The following is an 18,635-nucleotide window of genomic DNA, read 5'->3' as shown; positions in this document are numbered from 1 at the left end:
ACCAGGTTTTCTGCCCTCTGAACTGGGCAAAAGCTGGGGGGCTAGAGGTAGGCAGCCTTGAGTCAAAGACCAGAGACGGTGTCCCAGAGAAAGCTTGAAAAATCTGTGAGCTCCTGAGGAGGACAGCACCGGCTGGTTCCACTTTGGTTCCCAAGGGCTGTACGCCTCCTGCTTCCTGCTCCAACAACTCCCATTAGGCGCACTTGTGGCTGGCTCCAGGCTACCCTCCAATCTAGTCTTCACCCAGCAGCCAGGGTAATCTTCTGAAACATAAACCATCCCAGCTCACCTCCTCCCATGAGGCGGCTCCTAGTCCACTCTCATCAGGCTGCACTGGTTTCCCAAAGTTCTAGACTAGGTCAAGCGTGTCCTGGACCTCAGAACCTACATACAACTCAAGGCTCTCTCTGCCTCTACCGTGCAGAACCAGTCACTTGCAATTTAAGGTTTAGGGTTAAATACCACTTCCCCAGAGTGCTCTGCCCCAATGACTCTACTTAAATAGGCATCGCTCCCTTCACTATTCTTTATCAGCAGAATTCATCCACATCTTTCATAAAACTGACCACGATTTATAACTACATACCTATACATAATTCAGTACCATACATAAGCTTTCTATATCCTAATCGATTTTCTGTCTGGTAGTTATCAAATAAACATTTTATTTTATACAATATTTATCTTATCAAATTTTATAAATGTTTACAAAATTTTAGAAATATTTTACAAATGTTAATATTTATAATATAATATGCACTTCTCCATATGGTTTGTTTACTTGCTTATTTCTGTCTCCCACACTAAGATCAGGGACTATATCCATTTAATCTCCAGTAACTTCCCAGGACCTCACACAGAGTCTGGCACATGGTAAATAATCAAAAACTATTTGTTAAAATAAACGGAGCCTAGGTATTCATAAATATTGCCCCATTTTAATGCACTCCTATGACAACCTGCCTGAAAATAAAAATTTTTCATCAGTGACTTGAGAGTAATATAGGTTTAAGTGTTCTTACCAATTCTCATTTTTGTTTTGGCCAATAACATGACATGAGGAAGATAGATATTTTTCAAAGGCTGTAATGGACTTGCATAGTCAGTGTTTGATAAAGGAAATTCAATTGTCTCCCCAAAAGTTAGCATCTGTAGAAGGAACATTGTAGTTAGTAACTAGCTAACATGGTTTGGAATAAGAAGATAGAAAAATAAGTTTCCAAGTCTTGAGGACACAAAAGCATGCTCACCTGTTCAATAAGAATGTTGTGAGACTGAATCAACAAATGTAATTTTTCTGTTTTTAAAGGAGTTTCCTTGAATTTCTCGGCTTTTGTTAAGTCATCCAGCAAAAGCATGCTTCTCACCAGGGTTAAATGAGATCGAGGAGAAATAAATTCACTTTCTTCAAGCAAATGTATTATCGCCTATTAAAATAAAATTATTCCTTTTGATAGTCCCAGTTCCAATTCACTGAAACAAGAGCTGGCCAAACTGTTATGCATTTAGCACCTAATGGAATTTAAGATTCTCTCCTTTTGTTCTAATCAGAATCAGTAGCTAAATATCAATGTGACCGAGGTTTCCTTCCTACCTGAAGGTTGGTTATGATGTCTGCCTTTAGATGCTTTTCTTGGAGGCCAATGATTACAGCTTGCATTAAGAACTCGGCCTGTAGCTCCCTGTCACCTGCACTTTTTGCCTCCTCGCACACTTCATTGATGAGGCTGACGTAATCTATCATATCGTTTTCTAAAGTAAATAAATGCAGTTATTTAAAGTACCCTGGGAAAGTAAGAAATTACATACGCATAACACCCCCAATGTTCATCACAGGAATATTGTATAATACAGAAAAACAGGAAGATATAAAGATGGAAAACAGACTCTACATGAAACATGAAAAATAAATGTGTTGCAATTTAGGAGAAAGTACTTTAGGGTACGCCAGTGCTGCAAAAGTAAGGATGCTACATGAAAAAAATTAATGTTGAAGATGGGTAGAGATGGGTGGATAGACAGATTTACAAATAGATACTTATCAGTCACTGCAAGAACATGTATATGTGCCAGGCTATAATCTAAATCTTTATAAATTTAACCCATTTAAGACTGATAATAACCCTCAGAAGGAGGTACAGTTATTTCCATTTTTACCGAGGAGGAAACTGAGGCATAGGGGGATTAGGAGACTTGACCAAGATCACACAGGGAGAATGTGGTGGACCGAACATTTGAACCCAGAACAAGTACCTGGAGCCAAAGCCTGTGCTCGGGACCCCTACACTATGCTGCCTCCCTCAATGACAAGACCTGCACATTAGTATTTTGATCTCCTTGCCTGGTCTGCATACATCAGAAACCTAGATGTCATTTTCAGTGATACAAGGGACTACTGACATGATTATTCTTGTTTAAGGACATGAATTTTTTATTCTGGAAACAGATCAAACTATAAAGTTAGAAAATGTTAATGTTATAATAATAAAATATATCTCGATAAAACCTCCATTACCTGAGTAAAACTAATGTTTATGAAAACTTGGCTTAAGAAAATAGGATATTTGTACCTGTCACCATTCCAATGCCATGAATCTGTGCAACAAACGCAGTCACCAGTGCTAAGCGGCACCTCAACCAGAGATGAATGTTGAAATATTCTCGAGAATTTAGGGAAACAGGATCTAAAAACTCGTTATCATCTTTATTTTCAGTAGCCTAAACAGTACGAAAATGATAGTTATCTTGCCATTTAATAATGTTAAAGGTCTAGCCTAATGCTAAATGAGAAGTAGCTGATATCATTTAATACTATTAAATTTTTAATTTTGGATATCTGTCTTGCACATTCTATAAAATGTAAAAAATACACACACAAAATAAAATCATTCACAATCCCGCCATCCTCTATTAATATTTGGTTATACTGATTTTCAACTTTTCTTTTACTTTCTATACCCATTGTAGAAAATAGTTTTGCACTCTGAATTTTTCATTGCAAATTATATTATCAGCGGTATCTATGTCCTCAAAAATTTTGTAAACATTATCTTAATGGCTGAAAAAATAAATAACGCTGGTTAATACTTATTGAGTATTTATTATGTTCCAGGCACTATGCCAAGTATCTTATACACATTATCTTATTTGATCTTGCTGAAAAGCCAAAGGGGAGTTATTATTTGTTTTACAGATGCGAGAATGGAGACCTAAGAAGATTAAATATTTGCTTAAACCTGTACCTCTGAAACAAATAATATAATTTAAAAAAAAGAAGAAGATAACAGGAAGGGAAAAATGAAGGGGGGAATCAGAGGGGGAGACGAACCATGAGAGACGATGGACTCTGAGAAACAAACTGAGGGTTCTAGAGGGGAGGGGGGGTGGGGGGATGGGTTAGCCCGGTGATGGGTATTAAGGAGGGCACATACTGCATGGAGCACTGGGTGTTATATGCAAACAATGAATCATGGAACACTACATCAAAAACTAAGGATGTAATGCATGGTGATTAACATAACAATTAAAAAAAGAAGAAAAAAATATTTGCTTAAACGCCATTAAGTTTTGGCAGAGGTAGGATTCAAACTTGTGTCCTTCTGAATTTAGAACCCCCAGTCTTAATCCACTGTTGTATGTTGCTCATGTTCCAAAGATGTATTATAAATGATTTCCCATCTTCATTACTGTACTTTACAAAGGGGTGACCAATGTTCAGAGCTCCTGAGAGGGAAGGACAAAGGCAAGTTTTCCCAAGTGGGGGCGGGGAATCCATTTTAGACATTTGGGAACTTTAAAATCATCTAGAACAATGCCCATTTGTTCTAGGAATTTCCTGCTGTGCATCTCTGACAGCTCCAACCAATCAGCAATACGTAATATCAAGGAGCAGCCATCAGGACTTGGGAGAGGCTGGAATGTGGAGAGACAGGTGGGAAGCACAGAAGGGGAGGGTAAGCCAGCACTGGGAACAGAGTAAGAAGTGAACAGAGGCCTCAAGGCAGGACGGTGACTAGAATGGGCACATCAAGTACTCCAGAAGTCTAGGATTTAGATTAGCAATACAGGACAAAATGCCTATCCACATACCTTAATCTCTCAGCGCTTACAGTTCCTGTGACTACTGAAGAGCCACGTCACACTTAATCTGAATCAGGATTTCTCAACCTCAGCACTATGGGTAGCCGTGGAGGACATTACATGTTTAGCAGCAACCCTGACCTCCATGCACTAGATGACAGGAGCACCCTCTCTACTTGTAACAACCAAAATGTCTCCAGATGTTGCCAAATAACCCCTGGGAGGCAAAACAGCCCCCAATTGACAACCATTCCTCTAAGTCAATTTTTGAATTAGATTGCTTTTTAGCATTTTTATTGCTTTTAATATAGTAAGAAATGAGTTTCTATTTAGGATAATTAGTTTTGCTTATTTGTAATGACACTAGATATTAGCAATTTTATTAGTAAAGCTTAAAATAATGAGCAAGGATTCTATGTGATGAATCTTTATGTTTTAATCCTAAACAACCCTTTATTATTAAATTACTTGGTCTTATCAAACTCCAGTAAAATGTCAAAGAATTCATGACACCGGTCGTCAAACAGATTTCAGAGCTTTAATGTGAAAGAATTATCTATGAGAAATCCAAGGTAGGAAATAACGCAGGTGTCATACTGGTGATGCTGAAGTAATAAATTCAAAAGTGAAATAAAGAGCCAAATAAAGTGAAACAACTTTATTTGCTAAAGAAATCAGTTCTAGAATACTGGAATGATGTATCTGTTGGGCCCTTAGTCATTATTACATTCAATTCCATCAGTTCACAAATTAAATTTAAATGAAAAATTAAATTTTTTAATTAAAAAAATTTTTTTAAGTTTAAGGGACTTGCCCAAGTATACCACTAAATGAAGAGCATAAGTGGGGCTTCAACACTTACCTTTCTACCCTGAATCCAAAGTTTTTTCTACTTTACCCTTTTATTTCATCCAAATAATTAGGCAATTTCCTAGCATGCTAACAGTTATTATATAGTAAGTATTGTAAAGAGAAACATTAAATTCATACATACAGAAGCTCCTGGAGAGACAGAATTCTCTGTGTCATCTTGTACTCCCTTCTTTTTAAAAAGTTTTGAATCCTGGAGAAGTCTAAGTGTGGAAAATACTATTGCAGCACTAAAAGAGAAAATATATTTTAAATCTTATTAGTACTGACAATCTCATTAATAAAATGAGCACATATGCATTTCATATGTATCACAATGTGGTTCTCCAGTCTTTCAAAGTTATAGAACTTTGTTACTTAAAGCTATACACTTAGAAACTCTTACACTAAATTATTGCTTAATCAGTGTCTAGAAGTACCAGAAGGCAGATGTACTAAACTAAGAAAACAGAAGTTAGGAGATAGGAATTCTCCTGACTTCCTGTTGCTCCATACATAAGTTTGTCTGCACTTTAAACCAATTTATAACTGATATCACACTTCTTCAAAATACCTTAATAACATATATCGAGAGACTTCTTTTGAAAATCTATTCCAAAATGAAATCCAAAATGCAGAACAAGCTGTATACCTGAAGATGCTTTGTAGCATTATTTTATAACATGGAAAGAACTGGGCGAAAGCCAAATGGACAATATACCTATCTACCTAAGTCCCCACTTGAATAGTTAATTATCATATTTAACAGGTGTTACAGGCTGAACTGTGTCCTCTCAAAAAGAAAGAAGGAAAAAAGAAAGGGGGCACCTGGGTGACTCATTTGGTTAAGCATCAGACTCTTGATTTTGACTCAGGTCATGAACCAAGGGATGTAAGACTGAGCCCCATGTTGGGCTCTGCGCTCAGCGGGGGTTCTGCTTGAGATTCCCTCTCTCCCTCTCCCTGTGCCCCTCCCCCAGTTCAGGTGCATTCTCTCTCTCTCTTTCTCTCGAATAAAGAAATAAAATCTTTAAAAAAAAAAAAAAAAGGTATGTTGACATCCTAACCCTCAGTACCTCAGAATGGAGGTAATCTGAAATGATCAAGTTAAAATGAGGTCATTAGGGTGGACGCTATTCCAATATGACCGCTGTTCGTATAAAAAGGGGAAATTTGGACAGATAGACAGATATACACAGAGGGAAGGTGACACGAAGACACACAGGGAGAAGACAGCCACGTGACTGGAGTTGTGCCTTTACAAGCCAAGGAATGCCAAGGATTACAGGCAAACACCAGAAGGTACATGAAGCAAGGAAAGCTTCTCCTCTAGAGCCTTCAGATAGAACCTGGCCCTGCTGACACTTTGATCTTGGGGCACTGACTCCAGGACCATGAGACAATAAAATTCTATTGGTGCTTTGTTATGGTGGCCCTAGGAAACTGATAGAATAGATTAAAAGCAGGTCCCCTGGCTTTTGCCTCCTACACCAAACCTGCCCCTCTTTCCTTGTCTTCCGTCCCAGAGGCAGAGTCCAGATCACCATTGCTTCCTTGCTCTATATTCAACCCATCAGCAAGTTCTGTCAGCTTCACCTTCAACATATGGGTACCAGCCAGCAGCTCCTCACCTCCTCCAGGGCTAGTGCCTTCATCCAAGCCACCATGATCTCCAGGCTGCATGAATGGGAGCTTCCTGACTGGCTTCCTTCTCTGGCTCTTGTCCCTGCAGCTCTGTTCTCCACACAGCGGCCACAGCGACCTCATCAAGAGGCAAATCAGATCCTACCACCTCCCTCCATATATGTTTGAGGCCTCCTGTGTCCCTGGACTGTGGTCGGTACACTTCTTCCTATGGGTCAGTTACTGAGGTTTCTGGCCGAGTATAAGATCAGCTTCATACGTGTCCATGGGTGCTTGTGAGAAGATACAGTGTTTGTAGGTTCCCAGAGTGTGTACATATGCTCAACTTTTAAATTATATTTTTAAACCCTCTTTTTTGTCTATATGTTGTATTAGAAGCCGAAAACGGGGGCACCTGGGTGGCTCAGTTGTTAAGCGTCTGCCTTCGGCTCAGGTCATGATCCCAGGGTCCTGGGATCGAGCCCCGCGTCGGGCTCCCTGCTCGGCGGGAAGCCTGCTTCTCCCTCTCCCACTCCCCCTGCTTGTGTTCCCTCTCTTGCTGTGTCTCTCTCTCTGTCAAATAAATAAATAAAATTTACTTTAAAATAAAATAAAACTAAACAAACAGCAAGAAAACAACAAAAGATGTAACACAGATTGAGTACGTATATGGGAATGCAATTTCCTCTCCCTGACACGCTTCCCCACTCAAGCATTCACACCAATTTTGGAGGTCCCTTGTTTCCTGCGCAGCTTCAGAGGTGAGCACTGGATGGTTCCGAGAGGGCCTGGGAAGAAGGACGGACGTGGTGCCCACCCCATCGTTCTGATTCTGAAGGCTGAATTCCGACTTCAAGAGAAATGAGGTATGAGGTTTGGAATGTTGCTAACCCAAAAACCTAATGAATAAAATATAAACATGCTAGTATGTCCTAATCCTCCTGGTGCCGTGTAGGTGCACAATGGAAAATTTCTAGTTTCTGCTCTCCATCAGAGAGACAGAAAGTGTAGGAGGATTACTCACTATAAACTCTAAAATCCCCAAGGAACGAGGTTTCATTCTGACACAAAATTAAAAGGCTCAAATGTTATCCCATTTAGACAATAAATCAAATATAAAGGAGAACGGAAAGGAACTTATTTAAAAAAAAAAAGATAGGACTCTGAGAGAGACATCCCTAAAAGAAGTAGAAATACAGTTGGAATAACTGATCCCATTTATTTCTTATTAACATTCATGACAAAAATGGTCAGTTTGTTCTCATAAAATCCATGCAGCTCACTCTACCTGTCACCCTAGGGAATGTGCCTTTCAGTTTCCTTGACACATAATTTTATTAGAAGTATCATAAAATGTCAAGCTAACCATCATTTGGGAAAGGGACTGTCCAACACTCTCAGCAGCGCCCAAACAGAAGCTTGTGGGGGGTAAAGTTCACATAAGAAAAACTCATTCATCTTGACAGTAGGCTTCCCCAAATGACAACTCCACTGCAAAAAGGCAATAACATCAAAGTCTTTGCAGGTTTTGTCCCAAGGGCCAGGTTCATGTATTTAAAATAGGAGCGATTCTGATACACTTGCACATTATTTGCGTATGTCTATCTGGTTTTCAAATTAAAGTTCTGTAATGACATTCCTTTCTGTGGCCATTTTGTAATTTTATTTTCTTGTTTCCTTCTTCCTTCCTAAAAAAAAAAAAAAATCACTCATGTCTTCCATGGGTGTAAGACATGTGGAGGGCTGGGGACGGAAGGTAAACAGCAAGAATCATTTTCTGGGGCAGCTATTAGCTCTCTAAAATAGTCTGGAGAAGAGTTCTATATTCTTCTATAGGAAATCATATAGTCATGTTTTAGAGAGCGAGGGAGACGATGTATTTATATATATATATATATGTATGTATGCAAGGCATATTTTCTATTAATAAATCACCTAGTAAAAGTTCCTTCTCTTCAAACTTCAAAAGGGAAAATGGTACATTATTGTGCTAATAAGTCCGTTTACTATCAATCAACTACCACTGTATTCTTAAGAATAGCTACAAATGTAACAGTACTCTCAAATCAGTGTGTCTCAAGCTTTTTTTGTTTAGCTCAGCACTCTTTATATCCTTAAAAATTATTGAGAATCCCCAGAGTTCCATCAATATTTACCATATTGGAACTTTAACTTCATTACTATTTATTCATTTTAAAATAAAGACAATAAACCCATTACATGTGCACATCAATAATGCATTTTTATGAAAACATCTATATTTCCCAAAACAACAAAAATAGTGACAAGAATGCATCATTTTGCGTTTTTGTAAATCTCTTTAATGTCTGGCTAAATAAGAGAAAATCTACCTAATAGGAGACTTTCATATCTGCTTCTATGGTCTGTTGTGACATATTGTTTTGATTGAAGTATATGAAGCCTCACAGAGATAGCTATTGGAAATAGGAAGAGTATTTTCATATCGTTTTAAAATAATTGTGAATATTCTTCTTTGATACTATACCAAAATGTGACAAGTGATAGTTTTTTAAAAGTCTCTTACAATGTGAAAGCTAATATCACACACTGATGAAATTTCCTCCTCTGTTACATTAGAACCTATTGGTCTATCTTGTTACCCAGGATTTTGGAACATTATCCACTGATTTGGAAAATATCAACTCCCTGAGTTATGCAAATCCCCTTGATGTTGAAACATTTCTTTATATAAATTTTAAAAATGATGCTTGTAATATTAATTACCACCAATCTCTTCAGAACAGTTATATAAGCATTAGAAAACTGTCAAGCAAATAGAAATTTTCCAAAATTCTCATTTCCCTACAAAAGTTCAGATTTTTTTTTTCTTTTTTTTTGGTAGCTCAGTTTTATTTTCTGCAGTAACAAACAAGCGCCCGTTCCTCTAGCAACAGGGAAAGAAATCAAGTGGACCAAGGGCCCCTACGCGCAAAAAATTAAACCCTGATAACAAAGTGGCAATTAACTCCAAGTACCAACTCCCTGTGCCTTGCCTAGTAGGGGGCACAAGACTAGGCCTCAGCTCCCTTTCCTGGGCCTCGGCTTCCTGGAGGAGGGGACCCAAAGCCCCGAATGTTTCGGATCACCAGGGAAAGCTGGTCGAGGAAGGAGTTGATCGAAATTCAGAAGAAGACGGGGTCTTCAGCAGTCCATCTAACGGCCAGGGCGCTGCCCTTCACTGTAAGCTCCTTCTGAACCACCCCTTGGTGGTGTTGGGCATGTGGGGCCAGGGACCTGCGGGCCCTCTCTGCCTCCAGGGGTGACCGGAAAGGCACAGTGAGCGTGAACTCCAGCAGTCGGCTTGCCGCTGCCACAGCTACGGGCACCGCATCCCCACCAGGCCCCAGGGCCTGTGGTGCCTGCCCGGCCTGAGGAGGGGCACCGGCCGCCTCGCCCTCTGCTCTCTCGCCACCGCCGGGGCCCTCATCAGGGCTGATGGGGCTGCCAGAGCGCCCCTGGCAACCAGGAGCTCCGGGGCGAGGCTGGCGGTCCTGGCCGCCGGCTCTGCCCGCTCCGCCCACCGCACCGGCCTCGCGGGCCTCGCTGCCGCTGCGGTCGCCGTCGTCTAGGGCCTGCATGGCTGCCGCGTCCGGCTCCCCAGAGCCCACCATGAAGCCGCCTGCACTCTCCGCTAACCAAAAGTTCAGATTTTGTCATTAGCAACAAATACTATTTGTTGTTTTCCTAGAAGTGGCATGTTCATTTTGCTCATTTTCAATAAAATGCCTGTCAAAATACCCAAGTCTGAAAAACCAGTTTGTCAGTTGGTTTTTCAAATAAAAACAGTGTTCCATGAGACAAACTCCTTTTTCGGCTCTCATTTCAATCACGTATGTGTTCTTCCCCAAGACAACCACCATACTTTGATATGCAGCAAAGATGCTTTAGAGGTATTTCCCATTTAATATTTCCACAGAATATTAAAAATATATTCAAGGATCGGGATTTATAAATGACACAGATTCTACTGGGTCATCAAAGGCATTCTTAAATGAAACTAGGCCCTTTTTTTTTAGGTAGGTTCCATGACCTGTAATGAGATCAAGAGTTGGATGCTAACCGACAGCACCACTCAGGCACCCCTGCTTTTTTTTTTTTTTTTTAATTGCAAGTGTGCAGCAGTAAAGAATGCAATGACCACTAGTACGGTTTGGTGCCACTGCTGTGATTCCCAGTAAGATGCCAGGAGCATCAGTGCAAATAACAACACAATGAAGATGGTGAATGACATCCTAGGTTTGTTATAAAAATAGTTCTGACCATACAGTTCCCCTTGAAAGGGTCTTGGAGACTCCCCTCGAAATCTGTAGGCCACATTTTGAGAGTCACTGCTCCAAAATGGACTAAATGGATTTTCATCACTGTTTAGAAACCACAAAAATCATAAATGTCCAAAAATCTACACTGCTCTAGCATAAAAACAAATTTAGATGTGGTTAATCATGGGACGGTCTTCGGTCAAGGCTCACACTGATGAGACGGTTGTATGTTTCTAATCAAAGCAAAGTGAGATTTCTGCTGAATTGGTTTCCCCTTTGCAAAAGCTATAGCTATGCTTCTTTTTCTCACAAAGAAAGCAGCTGGGCTTTCTTATTTGCCTGCCCAGATGTGGGGCAGAAGGGGGAGTGGTGGGGCTTGAAAGCTGTCAGCCATTGAACATCAAATTGGAGGCATACTCTTTATTATAACCACACAATTTTAAAACGATAGCTCCTTTTCCTCCCCCATCTCTACTCCCGATATCTCTGTATCATGTATCATTTCTGACCATACTATATAATTTACCTGCTTATTAAGCTCATAGTTTATTGTCAGTCTTTATTACCTCTTATAAACTCCATGAGGGTAGGGTTGTTTTCAATATTGTTAAATATTTTGCCTATATAGTATATATCCAGTATTGGGATACTGATATATCTCAAGAACCTAGAACAGTAACTAGCATATTGTAGGTCCCCCAAATTATTTTTTGAATGAATTAATGAATGGTAAGATAATAAACTTGTGCATTATTCAAAGAATCATTACTGAAATGTCAGACGGCCACACAATAGAGGTATTTACCACAAATGATATGAGAAGTTCTTGAAAATATAGGTCTATATATTTTTTTGTTATCCCACTTAATTGTTTATATATCTTTCAGCATATGGATACAGGAACTATATTCATCTCTATATCCTCAGTGTCTAGATCAGAGCCTAACAGTGAAGTAGTTAAAGGATACTGGTTGGGTAAATGAGTGAATCAATGAACAAGTCAAATGAAAGATCTGACACTAACAATTGCATAACATTTAAATAATCATCTACCCAAAACTGTTTCTTAAATGGTTTAGCAAAACATAATTCAGAAAATGTTACTTTTTAATAATAGAGCTTGTTTTTAATATTAACTATACTGCAGTTAAAATTAAAAAATAAAAAATAAATACATAAATAAAATTAAAAAGCAAAGCTTTGTTAATTTGTTCATTCTTTGTATAAAACATCCTAGCTGTATGCTTTAATAAAGCAATCATTTTGTTTAGAACTGTAGTTTTAAGGGTAATAATATATGAAAACTCCCCTGAAAAAGAAAACACAAGTAAGCTCTATTAATACTGGAATTTATAAAACTCACATAAGATTTAGGTATATTTGACAAATTAGGGTGAGGAAGAAATTCTCTTCTGTGCCTGAAGAGACTCACCTGTATGCCGCCCGGTGTCTCTGCAGGGCGATTGCTGCCAGCTGAAGCCTGGCCTCCACCACAATCTCCAACTCACCAGCACAACACTGAGAGAGGTTCTTGTGGCCTGGATGCTCTATCTCTGACACAAGGAAGTTTAGTCTGTCCTCAGCTTCTGTCAGTAAAATCGACTAAAGAAAGAGCACCACATAACCACGTAAGTTCAGAAACAATACAAGTAATATCTCACCCTTATTCATCCAGGTGTTTTTCATGTACTGAGAAAATTAACAATGAATGGAAGACCAGATAGGAAATTTGAACATAATCATCAGAGAAGAGTGCTCAGCAAACAGGAAAAAGGCAACAGGAAATGGAAAGGAGGGTAATGGCAAGAGTAAGCATGTATCACAGTTACCCTTTATTGTAGGCACAGCCAACGCTCATTACTCACAGTATTTAAACTCTTCCATAAAGTGGCTGCAAATACTGAATTAGCAAATACTAAAGCATTGCTCCTAGAGGTAATACAAGGATAGGTTCCTGTTGGCCTCGGGTCACAACCTTTTTGCCAACTGATCCACACATAACTTTGTTTAATGTGTGTTTATATTTAAAGACACATTATTTAATATATACCATAAATTCACTAACCTTGAACTAACAGCTCTAAAACTCAAGCCTGACGTTTATCTGACACATTTATTTTCTCCATAAAGCACATCACAGCCTTCTTACATTTAGGAATACTAAACAGTATTTCAGCACTATGCTTAGGGGCCATTTCAAACAGTGAAATCACCAATGAAAAGCACAAAAATGCAAAAAAAAAAAAATATGGCAATAAATAGACCATGGAAGGGATACTTGTCTACAGTATGAGGGTAGAAACAAAAAGTCAGAGTACTGCCTTGCCCAACTCAGCTGGGAATGTGTGTGTTGGGCAACTCAAATTTTTCTGTGCTCTGTGATGTTCACAAATGACCACAAATGAGCCACAAGTATCAATTCTGGAGTTATGAGTAAATTTTAGCAGATAGGCAAATTAGCAATTAGTGAAGCTGGGAATAATGAGAATTGGCTGGATTTCAAGTTAAACTATGGTCATCTACCTGGTAATGTTAAGATAATGAGATTTTACAATTGACAATCAATAGTAAATAGCAACCTGGCATGGCAGAGGAAAATGGGACCAGCCAATCTTCCAAGAAACAGGTCTCTAAAAACTTGTTTGTACAGTAAATATTATATAAGTACTGGGACAACTTAGTATAATGGTTAAGAACACAATCTGTATTTTATTAGTTGAGTGGCATTAGTGAATTTTTTTCTAAGCCTCAATTTTCTCATGGTTCAGCACAACATAGTTCAAAAATGATTAACACCTACATCACAGAGTTGTAAGAATTAATCATGCAAAGTGCCTGTCATGTAGTAAGCACTGAATAAATGGTAACTGTTTGTGTTGCTGTTGTCATCACTATTATTATTAGGAAATGAGACACAGGGCGTGGAATACTCAAATCTCATCAAATAATGAATATTTTCCACAGTGCCTTAATCAGGTTGTAAAGTCAAAGTCTGACAACCTCTGGGCATCTAATTTTCTCATGAGAAGTAGGCTCCATCTCTGGCCTCAATCCATGCTTATGCAAGAAAAGCTACTTGGTCTCCCAAGAGCAAACACAACCCTGAAAGTGAGCCTGTCCAGGGCCTATTAGTGGACATTTTGGTAACCAATTTAGTATGATTTGAAAAATCTTCCAAACTTACCTTCACTGTGCTAAAAGTGAAGTCATCTTTCATTTTTACAAACTGACCAGGTGAGCTTCCATCATCCTTTAAACATAGCTCTGTAAGACACAAAATTTTGGAAGAACCAAGGATATCTGTGGTTAACTTAAATATTAATTCTAGTTTATAAAACTCAACATTGGTTGGGAAACCATCCATACATTTCATATTTTAAAAAACCCACAATGATAATTAGAAATACTATTTTATCAAATGGTCCCTAAATACCATATATTCAAAAACTGAGGATGATTTTTACAACACATCAGATAATTCTGAAAGGATGCTTGATGATATTCTTTAAATTATTGGCTACTGATACAGAGTAGTGGTTCCTCCCCTGGGATCACAGGACCCCTTCAGGTCCCCAAAGTATTTTGGGTCTTCCAGATATTCGTAACATTTTAATAAGATCTCCTTGGAAATGTCAGTTCTACTGATTTGCATAAGCCTCTCATACTAAGAGCAGAGAGTGAGACCATTTGAAATAGTACAGTCCATTAGATCCACAAGTATCCCAAAATACCGAACCACAATCTGAAGATTGTCCATATTCTGAGCCAGGGAAAACTGAGATAATTGAGATCACAGACTCTGCCTGCTTTAGTAAACCTAACTTCCAGACTATAGGAGAGAGAGAAGAAAAAAAAAAAAAAAACACGACTGGGAATTACTGCCAAAAATACCCACCTAAAGAGACCAAACTTGTCAAGGAAGAAAAGGAAGTCTAAAATAACATGGAATTGAATATCCTTGCCTTCCCCTCTTCTTCCAACTCCTACCTACCTGGCTGTCTCTTAAAATAGGGGGTTCTGGAGTGAGAGGTCAGCTGAGTATGAAAGAGGGCTTAAGAATCGGGAAAGGCCCAGCAGAAAGATCTGGGGCTGGGTTTTCTCCCCTAAGGGAGAAAGTAAGGAAGAGACAGAGAAAGATAGAAATAAATGCGTGGAGACTGCTATGAAAGAATCCTGGGAGATGTATCTGAACATGAAAGATGTTAGGAAGAGCGTGATCCACGTTTTTCTCCTGCTCTCTCTGCCTCTGAGTGACCCTGGTGCTTCTCCGTGTGGCCCTCCCAGGTAGTAACCTGCCCCTCCTCTTGGAGGATTAAATAACAAACTATGTTTTTAGTGGCCATCATCTCCTGATCTGTTGGCCTCATCATACCCAAATAATAATAATAGGAGTTACATTTTAAAACAGAGCCAATATTACTCCAATATCCAAACTGGACAAAGATACCACAAGAAAAACTACAGACCAATATCTGTAATGAATAAGTATGTAAAATTCTTGGAAATGGAATCCAGCAACATATAAAAAGAATTTATACACCATGACTAAATGGGAGTTAGCCCAAGAATGTAATTACTTTACTACACCATATCAACAGAATAAAAAAAAAATCATCTTAATAGATGCAGGAAAAGCACTTAATAAAATTCAGCACCCTTTTAAAATAAAATCATTCAACAAACCAGGAATAAAAAAGAAATTTCCCTGCCTGATAATCTATAAAAAATCCACAGTTAACACCATACTTAATGGTGAAAAACAAACTATTCTTAGGGCAACATCCAAAACAGTTGAAAAATACGTATATACTATGACCTACAAATCCCATACATGGGCATCTTATCCCATAGAAATACACACTATATGATATGGATATGTAGCACTTCAACACTGTTCCCTAGAAGTTGATGTGAATGCACATCAACAGTAGAATGGTTGAATAAACAGTGAGATATGCAGCATAGAATACTATAGAACCAGAAAAGCAGAACAAAGCAGTTGACCTGAAGTGGTTTTAGTGAAGTTTTTCTGGGTAAGAAACCCAAGACGCAGAAAAATGTAAAATATATCATTCTATAAATAAATGACAAATCCTATTTTGTACATATATATATATATGAAAAAGTTTATGAATACTGACATATATGAATGGATACGGATATGCATATACCTAACGTGTGCATCATTAAGTGAGATTAGAGAAAAATATGGAATATAGATATACTAGGCTGTTCATATGGATTACTGGGAGTGGAGTGGAAACGGTTGGAGAAAGAGGAGAAAGAAAAACAAGCAAAAAAAATAAAACAAAAGATTACCTTTCAAGTTTGGAAGGTTGGCTCTACCCTTCTCACAAGTAAGTCCATGGTAGATTGTTTTCATTGAGTTTTCTGGGACATGATTTATTGTTGCAGCCATACTTATTAAAAAGTATGCTTTAACAAAAGAAAACTTATTTAAAAGATGTTGCTGGCCAAGTGTAACCAGAATTACAGGCAATCCTTTACTTATTAATTCATCAAGTGCCTAAAAAAAAAAAAAATGAAACAAAGAAGAAAACAAAGCAAATCAGTAAAATACTGTTTTCAGGTAATATTAGTTTTCATCCCCTTTTGCATTCACCGTTTGGTGTTAGATGGTGGAACAAAGGATAGACACGACGTACCATAAGTGACAGGTCTATCGCAGGAGACCTGTAACGTCAGAACTATCCCAGCAGTTCTAAGTGCCTCCGCCATTCCCCACCAGTTTGTGACCTGTGCCTCATGAGCCCAGCCCTGCCACATAAGGAGTGAACCTGGTGCTGAGAGCAAGGGAGGGAACGTCTTATCAAAATAAAGAACCCACAAAAGCTCATCAGCCATGCACGCCCAGCTGCTCTGCTTTCACATGAGTAAGTCAGAGGTACTAGGAAGGAGCGGGGCAAGAACGGGTAGACAAGCATACTCCCTACCCAGCTTCGATGCCAAGCTCAATCATTAGAACTCTGCCTCGTGTACACCCTGTCAACTCCCTGGTCCCTCTCCGGTGCATATACACGTCCTTGGCAAAAAACAGCCATGGTAAAATCCAAAGCTGGACCTTCTTTAGGTGTGCACACTGCAGCTGAAGAAGACTGAAGAAAAGCATGCAGTCAGGCTAAGCCATCCCACTGTAAGATCCAGACCAAACCTCAGTGCTACTTGGTCATCATTCTACATTTTCCCAGTCCATTCACTCTCCCTCTCTCCTAGACAACCATTTCATGTTCTTTCTGTTTCTAAATCCTGACCTTTCCTCCCCATGCTCCTCCCAGCTAATGACCTTGCTTCTTCTACTTAAGAGGGAAAATTGAAGCAGCCAGAGTAGTGTCCACAGACCCTACAGCTCCATCTCTCCCACCTACCCAAGCATCTGCCCTGCCTCCCCTCCTGCCAATTAGGCCATGGATCCTCTCCCCACTGGTCTATTCATTCTCTCCTACATCATAAATGATGTCCCCTTGCTGCAGACATTCTCATCAGCACAAACCATGCTGTCTTCTCTTCCATCTTAAAAAAACAAAAATTGCCTATACTTTGACTTCCTTCTCCAGCTACTACCCAAATTCTCACTCTCCTTTACAGCAATGATTTAAAGAGTTGTCAATATTCCAATTTCTCTCCTTTCATTTGTTTTTAAACCCACTCATTTCCTACACTGAAACCCTTTAAGGTCACCAATGGCCTGTACTTGCCTTAAACCAGTGTTCAATTCTTAGTCCTCATAAGCCATGTTATTTTTAATCTAAGACATCATTATCTTATATGCCAATTAAACCATCACAGGTCCTCAACTATAAAATGCATTCTAATTTCAGAGCTATTAAATGTGAAAAAAGATCCTGTTTAAGACTCAGTGAGTTGTGGTGCTTGATTCGTCTGCAAAATATGACACTATTAATCAATTCCTCTTTTGAAAATGTTTCTCTCAGCTTTCAAGTCACCACATTCTCTTGGTTTCTTTCCTATCCCGTCAGTCATTCCTTTCCAGTCCTTGCGGCTTCCTCTTCTTCTCCTATATTTTTAAACACCAGAGTGTCCCAGGGCTTGGTCCTCCTCCCTCTCCTTACTCCCTCCCCCTAGATGATCTCTTTTATTTTTTCCCCTTTAGATGATCTTAAACAGGCTCATGGTTTTAATTTCATCTAAATGCTGATGAAATCCTGAGTTTTTCTTTCCAGCTCCAATCTCTCTTCTTAAAGTCAAACCAACTTCTGACTCAAATAGTCCACTTGGATATCTAAGAGATATCTCAAACTCAACATGTCCAAACTGTATTCCCAGCCTCCTCACAACCACACACACACACACACACACACACACACACACACACACACACACTCACTCACACTAAAATATAAGCTCTATGAGGGCTGGGAATTTGTCTGTATTGTTGATTGACTGATGTGTTTGACTGACAGCACTGAAACAGTGCCTAGCAAAGAGTAGACTCAATAGATCAGCTAAAGTGATCCCTTTAAACAGGTAGATCAGGCCACCCCTCTGCTCTAAACCTTCCAGTGGCTCCCCATGCTGTTCAGAAAAAGAACCCAAGTTACAAAGACCCTACAAGGCTCTTCTCGAACTGGCCCCCTGTTACCTCTCTGACCCTGTCTCCTACAGCTTCCGCATCATTCACGGGGCTCTTAGCCACACTAAGATGCCCCTCACCATCTCACCAAGCTAGGCAATCCTGCCTCTAAGGCCTTTGCACTCACTGCACTCTCTTCCTAGATGGTTCCTAAATTTCCAGATTTCCTAAACTTGCACCATTACCTGTTC

At 39.2% G+C, this 18,635-nt stretch overlaps 1 protein-coding gene across 4 annotated transcripts in view; it reads right to left on the bottom strand.

Annotated features, from left to right (window-relative positions):
- The window catches only part of CFAP54 (cilia and flagella associated protein 54), a 296,408-nt gene that overhangs the window by 85,205 nt on the left and 192,568 nt on the right, over positions 1–18,635 (bottom strand). For 3 of the 4 annotated variants that reach the window (XM_088025290.1, XM_028105379.1, XM_028105380.1), the window contains 8 exons: positions 16,152–16,359; positions 14,017–14,096; positions 12,265–12,434; positions 5,075–5,180; positions 2,571–2,718; positions 1,595–1,752; positions 1,251–1,427; positions 1,023–1,149 (listed from right to left, as the gene is read on the bottom strand). In XM_088025290.1, the coding sequence (XP_087881416.1) occupies positions 1,023–1,149; positions 1,251–1,427; positions 1,595–1,752; positions 2,571–2,718; positions 5,075–5,180; positions 12,265–12,434; positions 14,017–14,096; positions 16,152–16,359 (1,174 nt within the window). The remainder of the gene's footprint in view (positions 1–1,022; positions 1,150–1,250; positions 1,428–1,594; positions 1,753–2,570; positions 2,719–5,074; positions 5,181–12,264; positions 12,435–14,016; positions 14,097–16,151; positions 16,360–18,635) is intronic. The other variant, XM_088025291.1, reaches the window with a different exon arrangement.

The sequence above is a fragment of the Eumetopias jubatus genome, unplaced genomic scaffold (genome assembly GCF_037043125.1).
Source record: "Eumetopias jubatus isolate StellerSeaLion01/CBP00866 unplaced genomic scaffold, mEumJub1_p1.0 scaffold_8, whole genome shotgun sequence".
NCBI classification, from domain to species: Eukaryota; Metazoa; Chordata; class Mammalia; order Carnivora; family Otariidae; genus Eumetopias; species Eumetopias jubatus.
The sequence above is the reverse complement of the archived record's forward strand: the minus strand, read 5'-3'. Positions and strand labels throughout refer to the sequence as shown.